This window comes from Pholcus phalangioides, unplaced genomic scaffold, assembly GCF_987345545.1.
Source record: "Pholcus phalangioides strain wild (caught in Gottingen) unplaced genomic scaffold, Ppha-v1.0 ptg000015l_1, whole genome shotgun sequence".
NCBI lineage: Eukaryota > Metazoa > Arthropoda > Arachnida > Araneae > Pholcidae > Pholcus > Pholcus phalangioides.
The window spans coordinates 52,629,164-52,642,959 of NW_028301608.1; the positions used below are offsets into that span (position 1 = coordinate 52,629,164).

The following is a 13,796-nucleotide window of genomic DNA, read 5'->3' on the forward strand; positions in this document are numbered from 1 at the left end:
GTTATATCAATGTTCAGTTAAAAAAAAACGCGACGTTATTCGTTTAGTGTTAACACCGTCTATAGCAGAAAGCCTCCGCGTGAAGCTCGTGACGTCCCTGTTGTCGTTCATTTCACCTATAGTCACTGGATATGCATAAAAAAAAGGTAAAAATTTCACATACGTCGGACTGCTATATCCAAAGGCGACAAATGAAATCGACGACTTCAATGACGTCAAACCTTCGCGCGGAGGCTTTCTCCTATAGAAGGTGTCGTTGGTGTACGTTCGATGAACTTGGCGGGATTTGGAAGTGACGTCATTAATTTTCAAAGCGCTTCAACTCAATAATTATGGGTCAAATGAAAAAAACTGAAAACACTTTTCCATATCAGTTTTTCACAAGGAATCACATGTGCAATTATTGACCTGTATATTATTTCAATAAAAATATAATATTAAATATAACAATATCATTTTATACGTATAGTTTCGGTTTATATAAAGGGTAATTCAAAACTCAACGTACAAACTTTTAGGGGAGGTGGAAAACACAAAAACAAAACGGAATCACATAGGATTGTATAACTGGAAACTCCCACCTGATCAGCGGGAGGATATACGAAGATGTAGAAATAACAAGCCAATAACGGGCGGAAAAAAACTCTTTAATTAGCGATACTTTATATATGAAGGCAATACGTGTGTACGTTAAGTTTCATAAAATTCATAACAGATGCTCAAAGTTCTTACCATCCACAGTTATGCTCGCTTGAGGGTGCTGTTATCCACTTTGGGGCACTGTTCGCCAGTGGTGTAGTTGGAATGCCGCGCGTCATTTAAAGTTCCGATTTCGCACGGAGAGCATGCTACAATTTACGAACGTTGAAATGGCGGACATGCACCTTGTGTATGGTGAGTTGACCGCCACAGGGCCGTCATTTCAACTTTTTTCTAGGGGGGGGGGGCAACGGCCCACCTACCCCCCCCCCCCCCCTAACTGATGGGGCCTGGACGGCAACGGAAGAGCTACAGCATGGATGTATGCCGAACGTACCTGAACAGAGACGTGTACCGCATCACCAACAAACTAGCGTATAACAGCGCACTCAAGCGTATATAACTGTGGAGGTAAGAACTTTGAGCACTTCTTGCGGAACTTAACCGTGTACACATACTGTCTTCGTGTACATTATCGATTAATATAATTTTTTCACCCATTATCAGCTTGTCATTTCTGCTAATTCGTTCAGCTGATCAGGTCGGGGCTTCCGGTCATACAAGTGGAGGGGGACATATTTTACTCTTATTTTGCTCATCAAAATACTTAGAAACCAAGTTACTCGTCTTACAAGGTTATAGTATGCGTTCTGTTTAATCAACTTTCCAATAGAAATTTCTTAGAGTTCACGTGACATGCACGCTAAGTGCTGGTCGTGCACGAAAATTGGGAATGTTTTGTCTCACGTATATTTTTTTTGGCTTTTTCATGAATAAAATAATTTTCAATTAACTTCGGACCTTTCTCGCCTTCGTTGGATATCTTCGAAAGCTCGATAAAGTGAGTTCCAATCACAGAGTTATTAACTGGATCGTTGTCTCTCAGCTGGATTTTGATCCTCTGGCAAAGAGGAGGAAACATTTCTGTAAACACAATCTGTTCGTTCCACGTCGGACAGCACGTGCCTTTTTTAACGGATGTTTTACCCTGAAACAGAGGAAAGAAAATTTTTTCAATATTTTCTCAAAAAATAAAATAAAAGATTATCTTATTGCGAGCGGATAACAAATCACAACGCAATATATTTTATTATCCTTCCATTCCGTAATTCGATTTTTTTATTTTCTGAAACTCTTTATTCGTAAGCCGTTTTGCATCTCTCCGTTCAATTTGAATTTTGTATTTTATTTTACCTAAGTTTATTCAGGAAAATCTATAAAATGCTAGAAAAATAATATTTTTTTTTGAAAAGAAAAATGAACGGAGACGAATAGCATATATATTCAGCTTAAAATACTTATGGAGTACTGACGTTTTGAAATACTGTTTTGTTTTTCAGGTGCATTTGGAAAATTTTCAATTTTACGGATTACTTCTGGGATCCGAAAAGCTTACACGAGTGGGTTGGTAAACGTGCATCCTAGATGAAACATTCTGGCTCTTAAATTTTATGCGGCGTTCACGGGGTTTGTTCAATAACGGGAATTGGTGAGATCAGAATTGGAAAATTGAAATTCATCGATTCGGTTATTCATCGTTTTATGTAATAATAACTCGATTAGATTGACAATAACTCATTGGAATAACCTCGTTTTCATTTTTGAGGGGAAAATTCAGTACTATAGTAAAAGTTCTAAAAGTAAAAACTGATTTATTGAAAATTTATTTTTATTAATGTACTCTTACGAGTATTGCTATGGATTCTGATACTCTCTGCGTTGAGAGGAAAGCAAATGAATTTTTCATTTTAATGGAAATATTTCACATTTACTCCGTCAAATGGATGAATATTGTTCTGGACTGATTGAGTATTACAAGTATATTCTGGCTACAAGTATATTCAGTATTAAAAATATACTTTCGACATTAAGCAATACACAAATGAATTTTCACGCTAGTAAAAGTGGAATGAAAAGACAGATAAAATTTTAAACACGTATTGTGATCTCTATCTGCAGGATGATTCCGCAGTTACCCTTGCCGCAGTTTACTGGCGAACCGTTGGGTCCTAGAGGCATACTTCCGATTAGAAAAGACATCCAAATAACGTGTAGAACTCAGATACGTCATTCATGTTGCAAAGGGGTGTATAGTTATTAAAATGAAAAAATTAACTTCTTATATGGACACCCTATGCTCAATAATTCAATAAAGAAAATTGCTGCCCTCTTTCTCCTGATACCAACAAAAAAAGAATTCCACGTTTTCAAGTGAAACATTAGCTGGGATATTGGAAATAAAAAATCGGGGAAAAATTGGGAAAGAGCAGCATAAACAAGAAAAACAAGCGTTGTCTGTTAGCCTGGAAACATAGTAAGGCCGCAAACAAAGCCACGAGGGAAGAAGAGATCAGAGCAGCGAAATCAAACATGAATTCAATGCGCCTACGTATAGTGGTGCGCACCGCAGCAAGGCAGGAACTTCGCGACAAACGATGAGAGCAAGGGAACCAAGATATTTTGATTTCGCTGTTACGCTCGCTAAGGTATGCGTAAATGTACCGAACTTAAATGGTAATGGCAAAGATATGGACCCAAATCAATTGACGATCCAAATGAATAAATTAATTACTTTTCTTCAAAATTGTTTTTCTTACTTAGAGGACACTTTGACATACAATAAGCACAAATCAGTCGAATTTTTTTCTTTTTAATGGTAAACTTTGGTTCAGATTTGAAGAGGTAATATGCAAAGTATAGATTTAAAGCAACACAAAAAAAAAGAATTATGTTCATCAATAAATATAAACCAATGCCCACACAAAAAATTATTGTTGCCGTCATCTAAGCATGGATAGATTTTCGATTTATCCCAATATGATGTCCATTTTGTCATCATATGATGTTCATTTGCTCCATTTCATGTTGCTTGTGAAGAAATTATTTGTTACTGACGAATAGCAATTATAATATGCAAGTACTTGCCGTGAGACCAGCGAAAGAGACCTGAACATATGGATCAACGAGATCCCTGCACTCTCCAGTGAATGCTTTTTTGACATTAGCAACGATTCCAGCATTCATCCGTGGAAGTCCGTCTGCCCTGTATATCCTAACGATGAACCTGGCGTGTTGCCTTTCTGCTGGCACTCCAGCTGGAAGCAGCAAATTCCTGTAAATTCATGAATATTCAATCATAGTATCTATGATGTATCGTTGTTAATTGAATTTTTTAAAATTATAACATCGATAAAAGACGAACAAGGTATTTATCTACCAGTAATATAACAGTAGAATCTGCTTAATGCATGAAAATTCGAAACAAATATCACTTGATTAAATGTTTTTTCTGCTTAATTATATTTTGAAAATTAGGGTTCGGATACTCTCTTGAGATTGATTAAAAAATCATAATTATTTCGTTAAAGCCATTACAGGGTTATGCCATCCAAGATACCAGGTTTTTGTATTTCTTTTAAATTAAACTGGAAGCATAGGAGGAGATAGACTTGAAAGGCTGGGGGGCCACGATAATGATGATGTCAGTTCATATATATATGAATATACATTATATCAGTCGGCTCCGCTATTGACGCTGGGATCCCCCTTCCCGTATCTCCACCCATTACTGGAAGTTTCCATGTTATTATTTAATTAAAAAAATACATTTTCAAAATGAGATACCAACGTTGATAGAAAGTCTCAAGTATATTTAATTAACACACGTAAACTATTGGTAGACTTAACTACTTCGTTTAGGATAATTAAAAATGATATTTTGTCAATTCAGAAGCACGTTTATTTACCAAGAATTTTGAAAGAATGACAGTTTATTTCGATCCGGTGAATAATTTGTGCATACTTTCTTCCAGTATAGATATAAATGAATATTTCGCATAAGAGGAAAATTAATGAGCGAAGTAATTTGCATAGTTAAGTACTTAAACTTACGCTTCAATGTCATCTTCGTCACGTTCACTCTTAGGTGGTGGCTGTAAATGAAATTTATTAAATCAAATTAATTCATTTGGAAGAGGAACTGATTGGTAAATCAGCTTACCGTAATAAGAATATTATTCGTGTAACAAAATATAAGCATTCTTTGAGTTTTCTTTCGAAAAAGTAGCTACAGATAATTAGAGTAATTTCAATCAAGAATGCTATTCTTTACCTTGACTGTGTCACCTTTCCCGACGACGGAAATATCACATTTCAAGTAACCTTTAGGACCAGCAGTGATGTCATCAGGGTCTGTTAGTAGAGCCCACTTGTGATAAAACTGATGATCTGACAAGAAAATGAAACATTTGTCTTTGTAAATCGATTTCACAGTAAATATTAACAACGTGGAAAGAATTATTTATGCACACTTTTTCTATTCAACGGTAAGAGAAACCTCTAAATTACATTTTTTTTTGAATTTAACTAATTCGAATTTATCCCTAATTTTCTGTCATTTTAAAGAATTATTTATATAGTGCTAATATACCATCTGAGGCTTTCATGGCCAGTGTTGAAATGGTCTGAGAGAAAAATTTCCGTGGCATAGTAGAAATCACTTTTTACGAGAAATAACGCGCCATAGTAGAAATGCCACATCTTTTGTAACGAAGTAGGTTGTCTTCATTAATGCGCCTTCCGATTTTCATCAAGTGCAAAGCAAGAGGCATGGGTGGAAAGTGTTTCATTGAGAAATAAATTTAATAAAATATCTTGGTTTGTCAATGCTAAAATAAGAGGTTTTTTTTACAGAGGCGAGATATCTCGTCAATGCGGCTTAGAAGGTTAAGTAACTGTAATATGCATCTTTAGTTTTTTCAGAAAGTGAGAAGTTCGCCACTAGATGACCGATTAATAGGGAGCAACTAGAAGCAGTCGGTCATTTTATATCGCTTATCTAAGCTGCGGCGACTTATACCCCCTCCCCACCACCCACAAGAGGATACTCATGATGCCCAGATACCAGTTGACTCGGTAAACGTGTTTCTATTACTCCACTCAGACGAGAATATTGGAGTATTCACTATAAAGGTAGCCTACTTGCGCAACCGGCTGACTGGCGACTTTGCATTCGAGTTCCTCGCTACTCCAGTATCGTGATTTTGAAATATTGTTTTTATACATTTATATGTAGAGGTTATAATCTTTCACAAATAGATGGCACACTTCCCCTCTCGCGCTTATTATTTATCATTTACAGCACCTTGTGGTACCACACTTGTTTGTCTCCTCGCCTCTTTTTACACCTTAATAAATGGTTAAGTTTATAATATCTTCTCACTACGTGGTATCGGGAAATACTGTTGTGATCGCGTGAGATAAGCAACTGAAAACGGCGTCATTTTTTCTCAGGCTCTTGGAGTTTGAAATGTTTTTAGTTATAGCCGCGTAAGCGAGAACGGGAAATTTGAAAAAAAATTTGGTCAACCAGCTTCTTTATTCATATTCGAGGATTCATATGAGTATCCCGTGTGAGAAGACATGAAAATTTTAAACACCTCTAATATAAGGACAGTTGGGTGGACGAAACATTAGAAAGAGAAATCAACTGGCCGAATTACATTAGTCTGGAAATCGGTACTGCCTTACTTATTAATGCTATTACGATTTTGAGCATTCGGTAATCATTTCAAGGAGAATCTGTCATGCAAAACTAATTTTCCCATTCCAAAAATGTGCGAAAAAAAGTAGCAATAAGTGACATTCACCATTCTGTGAGAAGACCGTTCCAATGTCCAATTTAAATGTACCAATGACTTTTCCAGATCTAATGATATTTCTCGAATGCAAAACCTGCAAGAGGAAATCGTTATTCTCACAAAACATATCAGGAGCTCTGATTTTTCTAATTAGAGTTTGTGTTTTTAAATAACCATTTGACTTTGATTTTATAATCTAAAAGGCCGGGATTATACTATAAAAGTTCGTTAAAAGTTGAAAAATGCAACCAAAAAGAGCATCAGTAACATTCTAGCCAATGCAATCGATCACCTTATTGGTTGTATTTTTCGAGTTTTATAAATGAACTTCTATGAAACTTTTATAGTGTTACCCGGTCTTAGATTCCATATCGAATTTTTGAGAAAAGCTACAAATATCGAAAGTAAAATAAAATAAAGAATGTATATACTTACAGTAAGCGAAATGATTTTATCGAAAAACATCATTGGTGCCATGTGAAAGTCAAAGACAAAATACTGAAAAATAAAGGGAAAACTATGTAGTCAATAAAAGCTTTATTTAAATATAAGCTACTTCGGAAAGCTATTAAATTTCTTCCATCAATAAATTCAGAACAAAATGTGCGTGTTTGTAAATCATATATTAAGTATGCCTCATCATCAATCGTTGGTGTCCCAAGAGAGAAGAGCTTAGGCAATTTTGCACATTGTTCTGACATCAAGTAATATAACACGAATTATGGATCATGTGGATGTGAAGAAGTATCATTCGGTGGAGATTTCCCAGAAGTTATGCAACAGTGTTGGGAATGAAAGGCATGGTAACCGTTACCATTTTGTTAAATACTAGAACCTGTACGTGGGAGATTATGAGATACCTGCAAACGATATTGGCTATATATAAATAAATGAGGAGGGGCTGCTTCTATCTGCGATACCCTATCAAAGAGGAAAAAGGAGCAGAGGAGACCTCTTGGGGATATGGCCGGAAACTCAATATGAAGTTATTAAAAAAATAACACGTGAGAGTTTGAATCAGAGCAGAAAATAGATAGATACTCATAATGAGTTCAGGTGTTTAGTATAACTAAGAAAATTTACCAAGTTGCAAATACTGACTGCATTTACTACTTCACTTATCATTACCTGATGATCACCAAAGTACTTCCTTCTCGGGATAGAGAATGCAGAGCATCGTCCTACCTGCTATCATCGTGACGTGGAGTTTCGTCTTCTCACACGGGACAGGTTGACGAATTTGTGTAGCCACAGTTGTGTAGATGTAGATTAGCATGACCTCCTCCCAACCAGAACATGGCCCACCGTTCTGTCTTAACGAAGATAAGAGATATAAGCAGGTGGTCAAAGACCTGGGCTAAGCTATATAGCTGTATATGGGAAAATTAGAATGACCGGTGATGATTTGTATAATCTGTCGAATCTGTTTCCTATTCAGTGAAATAAGTTTCTTGGCAATTCGGTTAGGTTTCCAAGGCCAGTTTGCCTTGTCCTTCCTGCCTTGTTTGTTCTCTATCCATTGTTTGGCATCTCCTTTTATAGGAAATAAACAACTTCGTGAAAAAATACCTCTCAAAAAATAATTTTATAATTTTTGAGATATAAAATGCAAAAATTGGTAAAAAACATTTTCATCCTGGAAAGTTTTTAATTTTAAATTTTCTCTTTGAGTTTTTTATCCTCGGTTTTCATTTCATCGTTAATTAAGTATTCCAACATATGGCGGCGTAGCTCTTAAACTATGGAGTTATTGCCTTACAGCGATATAAAGAAGTTCAAATTATGAAAATCACGTTCCCGGTAGTCAGACTAAGTTACAATAAATCTAAAATTGTAAATATACTGAAGGCATACGAATAAATAACTAGTATTTATCCATTAATAATGACTAGAGAACCCCTAGGCTAGACCAAAAATAACGAGCAATAATAATTTTCCAAAAATAGATATGCAAAATATTCCAAAACAAGTACAAAAAACTATAGGAAAATAACCATGTTTAAATTGGAACCGTAGAAAAGAAAACAAAATCGGAGACGATTATCGTATACACCATTCTGTGCAAAATGCTAGAACTGAAGGACAATTATTGTGTTCAAAGTTATTGGGGAAAAAGTACTAATATGAACTACATTAAATTCTGTGGGAGAAAAAAAATTATTGAACACTCATTTGTGTGTGTGTGTGTGTTACACAATTCCTGAATCCTGATATTCGACACACATTCACCTTGCGCCTTCACTCGTTTATCGGGGTGCCGTAGATGAGAGCTTAACAGCTCATACTCCCTACATCATCGCTCTGCCAACTAAATGCAGTAGAGCATTGAAGCCGTGGTTGGCATAGAACAATGAGGATGATGACAATTTAAGAGTCATCTCTAAGATGGCGAAAAGTTTAGAAATGTGGCTGTGCTAACATCTCTACGCCAGGAGTTATCAGCCACCTCCTCAGGAACTAATGGATATTGGTTATAATTGATACTAACTAATTATATGTCTAATATGAATAAATGATAATAAAGTCACCATACGATTTATGAGTAAGAGGCACACATTCATTGATATTAATGGACTCACTTTGTATGGAACTGAATGGGAATCAACTCAGATTTAATTATTGTAGGGAGCTTATAATCAGAGTTGGGAATTGTTGCCTCACAAATATAATTTTCTGAGTTGCTGCATTTTTGAACTGGGCCGTCGAGTTTATTTCACACAAAGCCAGAATCTATCATAATAACTTCACATTTATATGCGATTCATCAAAGATTTTGCCATAGCACGAAACATTTTGCTTACCTCATTGTAATACGGACAATTTGTCGATTCCTTGACACTAGTGTATTTTTTCTGATCACCTATCTGCACGCAAACGACGGGGTCCATATTTAATCCAGCTAAGTGACGAGCTTCTATGATGGTTACACATACCTATATGGAAAAACATGATTTTACTTATCTAATAGCGTAATCAAATCGTAACTCTTGCGTATAATCCGCAAATGCGCGGATTTAGCCTTTTTTAATAAAAAAAAAAATCATCGTAATCTGAAGGGGAAAATTGTAGTCATTCATAATGAAATCTTAAAGATTATAAGGTCTTTGTTTGTTTGTGTCCCATATGCCTACAATTGTCCCATTTTTATAGAAAAATTGCTGATTTTTCTATTAATATCTGTACGCCATCTAAGAATGTTTAAAAAATTATTTTTCGAAAATTAAGTTTAAGAATATTGGTTTTTATTCCAACCTCTCAGAAAAAGAAAATCGGGAGAGAAAAATCGCATAAAAGCATATAATCTACACTATGGAATTAAGAGATGTTTTTCAACGTATAGTTCGTAGATTATGCGCAGGAAATCACGGTACAATTTTCTAATATATTTTGAACAACTAGATATTAATTGATAACCGATGATCAAACACTGAAGTGCATAATATGAAAACACTAGTCTGTTCTAATTACTTGAAAATCTTGAGCTTTGAGCGCAGATGGAGATGATTCTCGACTTTTTTGTCTGAAATATAAATTTAAATACATGAATAATGAGAAGAAATGTCAACTTTTCAGAAATATTCTATCTGAATCATTAAATTCTTATGATAAAAAAATATGTAAATTGATATATAGCTAACAACAAAAGGGTCCAAATATAACGTCTTTAAAAGTTTCTAAAAAATTGCAACTGATTCTCATTTAAGTATGCACAGAAATTCAAAAAAAATCGGCGGAATTAATGTCATTCAAAAAAAATAATAATAACAATAATTACAGTATTAATATTTATTTGAAGGTCAATAAAAGCCAAGACTAATTTAAAAATCTCTCAAATCCATCATTTAATGACATCATTCAAACTACAAATGATCAGATTCAGCCTCCTTGGAGAAAAATATACATATACATCTAGATATACATATACCTCCTAGATACATACTGTATCTAGGAGGTATAATAAATTTCTTTTATATAAAATATATATAACCGTAAAAAATCCGATTGCCTATTAGTTTCAACTGTATTAAAATCGTGCACACCGAAAAGTACAACATAAAATATAATTTAATAATAAAATAAAAGCTGAAGAGTTCTGTGGCAAACATAAAAACACATCAACTGGTATTGTGGTGTACAAAATTTCACCTTTACACAGCATGAAAATGAACAAAATATGACATAATATCATATAATTATTCATTTTCATGGTGCACGAAGCTTTTAAACCACAACCGATTTCCCTTTTAGAACTATAACCGATAGTTTTGTTTTTGTTTGATAGGTGGCAGCACGGGGGTGTCACAGAATATATGTATGAAATACAGTCAAACCTCGTTAATGAGTCACTCTTGGGAGAGCAAAAATATGACTTGATAAGCGGAGTGACTCGTTAAACGGAGTAAGCCATAGCTGTGCCAAATCCTGCCTGAGGATAATTGGGACTTCGAAACAGTGATCCGGTAAGCGGAGTGACGTGTTAACCGGGTGACGCACTAACGAGGTTTGACTGTATATAAGGTTAGGAAAAATTTTTCTTCTATTATTATTTTTTTTTCACGGATTTCCAAACTATTTCTCTCATTAATAGCAGACCGCGAAATTTTTCACTTGATTTTCTCGGTCCGAAAGTATTAAAAAAAGGTTGAAGAACTCCGATTCAGATCACACATACTTTGCCACCGATCCCCATTTCTTGACTATAACAGGACTGCGTATAGAATATGGTGCCGCGGCATCTGAACTTCCTTCGTCGAACTGTTTGAACACCATTGGTTCGTCGTCGTCTTGGAAGCCAGAATGCAGAGCCGGATCACTACACATCCTCATGTTCAGTGTATGAGTCGATCCTAGATTAATGACAACAAATCCATGGTTACAAATCTTTCTATACAAATTGCGTAAACTTTTTGTGGTTTTTGTATCACAGATTTGTTTAATAGTTTTGAAAATGCTAATTTTAAAAATCATGTCATTTCATTTGTGCAAACCCTGTATATTCTTTCAGATGATACGCAATGGTTCCTATCATTAAATACACTTTCAAAAACAAGTGAACAAGGCTTTTCCCGGATTCTGTGTCAGCATAGCTCTCTCTGAAATGATTAATAATTCTCCTACGGAAACTCCCCTTCAACATCTGAAACAGAAATTATATGGTGCCAGATCCGGACTGTAAGTGGCACGACTTTAGTATTGCATTTACGTATTATGTTTGAGTTTGGAAAGTTTTTTGACAACACATATCGAGAAAGCCTCGTGAACTGGTAGAAATTTCAGTTGTGCAGGGTTCACTGAGACAGCTTCCAGAAAAAGCCTCCTCTACGTGCTTTGAAAAGTGGATTGAACGATTGGAACCATTGCACGTTATCTTAATGGAAGAAAATATTTTTTTTTCGCTTGTACCTATATTTCTTGATTTTTTATGATTTTACTCTGAGTTATTGAGAAACGCATCTTGTGTGTATTCTTTACCCGAGGTAAGTTACAGTTTTTCCTCTCGTCGTTTCTCCTACTCCAGCGGTTGCTTGATTATGAATTCCCTCAAATCGGTAAATTAAATTTAAGAAAAAGAGAAACGAATTAATATATTCCCGATGTACAGTTATAATGAAACGTATTTACCTTATTTTTATATAAAGATTCAAATTTTACGAAACTTCAAAAGAAAAATTAGTATTAATAATTAAATTAAAAAAAGCTCCTGAAAATAATTTTTCACTTAGAATTCAAATTCGGAATGTACTTTTCTAGTGGAATTATGGGGAGAAGATCTGAAAAATGAGAAATGAATAGATTTCTCTAAATTGAAAAAAACACCTCATATAAGAGGACAAAGAAAAAAAGAATTAATCTTTTTTTCTATATTATTTAGTGTAGCAAGTTTGTAGCTGGAAGTGGGCTCTCTTAGATGAATTTCTCTCAACTGTCTAGGACAAGAGAGATTTATTGTACGTATGAATGAAATGGTTAAATGAAGAAATGTCTTTTAAGGTAAAAATATCACCAAAAAAAAAAACTTGAGATGTTCTCGAGAGCGTTTAAAACTTAAATGTGTTCTAGTATTTATATATATATTTTGATTCAATCTAGACTGAGAAAAAAGAGCACTTATTCAAAATAACGAATTTTAACAAAGTTGATACCATATTCGAGCTGATCTGAATCTTTCAATGACCGACGCTCATCTTCTTCAGGTGGAGGTCTCTGCTTTCCTAACCTCATCATACTTGCTAGACTTCTCATGGTTGCTGGTAGAGACCTGAAAAAAATAATTGTAATATCAGAATACGTGTCCTTTCCATTGCATCTGAAGACTTTTCATTGAAAACAAAATTATGACAAAACTGTATGGTGATTAATTAGTACTATGTTTTAAACGTAACAAATCGATCATTATGATATTATTATATAGTATAGCAAATCATTATGATTATTCATATAATAATACCCATATCATTTCACTCATATCATTAATATTTGACTATTCGGAGACTTTTGGAATATAAAGAGGCTTCGAAAACTCTCTCCCTCTCTTCATTAATACGTTTCTAAGGTTTCATAATTTTCTAGTAGGTACTTGAGGCTTATCATGAAAAAAAGTTGCGAGAACTTACCGCAGGAATATAAACTAGTATAAATTTCCGAAGGAAAAACGACAAAAAAGTGCACCCGACTGAAAGTAAATTTGAACATGTCAACTTTAATTATCGATACCTTATACTTCAAACTGTGTCTATTTAATGATTTATAACCATTTAATTAGCAAGAAGTGAAATATTCAGTGGAAGAAATTTTAAGTGGTTATATTGAGCATTTGAGGTATTTTGAACGCTATTACATGACAAAACAACTTAATGTCAATATTAAAAAAATTGGGAGGCCGTACTTTACGGACCACACTGTATTTATGTGATTTACGACGATTTGGATAGTTTAGAAGTGCCATTTTTTTTTCTCTTTTTTTTTGCCAACTTACTTTTCATCGACAACTTATTCATCATTGTTGAAGAATGTACAGCAATATGTCTCCTCCACAAATGGCATTTCCCTCCGAAGTTCAAGGGCCAAAAATCGTTCTTGTCAAGATATACGAGACGTGTACATTCCAGCTATTCTGCTAGTAATTATAGAAACTTCATGAACAGCTTTGCAAAATATTTTTTCAATTTTTGTAAAAATGCAAGTTCACAATCCCGAAACGAGCTCGGAATATAGCACGTGTCTACTTGAAAAATGTAAGATAACCATGTTGCTTCAGAGCAAAACCACCAAATAAAAAGATAAAATGACTGTTTTTATAAACCGATCGCGAAAATTCTATTGATACACCTCCTCCTTCTAACCAGATCATGGCCCGCTCCGTCTCAATGAAGGGATTTTGGCAGGTGGTTGAACAAGATCTGGGCGATGCTGGAAGCTGTGCATGTACGTGTTGTGAACAACCTAACGTAAAGTCTG

At 34.7% G+C, this 13,796-nt stretch overlaps 1 protein-coding gene across 1 annotated transcript in view; it reads right to left on the reverse strand.

The window, feature by feature from the left end:
• The window catches only part of LOC149076200 (otoferlin-like), a 232,747-nt gene that overhangs the window by 65,855 nt on the left and 153,096 nt on the right, over positions 1-13,796 (reverse strand). Inside the window, exons 6-15 of the mRNA XM_089243754.1 lie at positions 12,482-12,597; positions 11,011-11,185; positions 9,807-9,858; positions 9,140-9,271; positions 6,774-6,836; positions 6,348-6,432; positions 4,811-4,926; positions 4,591-4,631; positions 3,625-3,811; positions 1,501-1,687 (exon numbers count right to left, since the gene is read on the reverse strand). Coding sequence (XP_089099880.1) covers positions 1,501-1,687; positions 3,625-3,811; positions 4,591-4,631; positions 4,811-4,926; positions 6,348-6,432; positions 6,774-6,836; positions 9,140-9,271; positions 9,807-9,858; positions 11,011-11,185; positions 12,482-12,597 — 1,154 coding nt within the window. The remainder of the gene's footprint in view (positions 1-1,500; positions 1,688-3,624; positions 3,812-4,590; positions 4,632-4,810; positions 4,927-6,347; positions 6,433-6,773; positions 6,837-9,139; positions 9,272-9,806; positions 9,859-11,010; positions 11,186-12,481; positions 12,598-13,796) is intronic.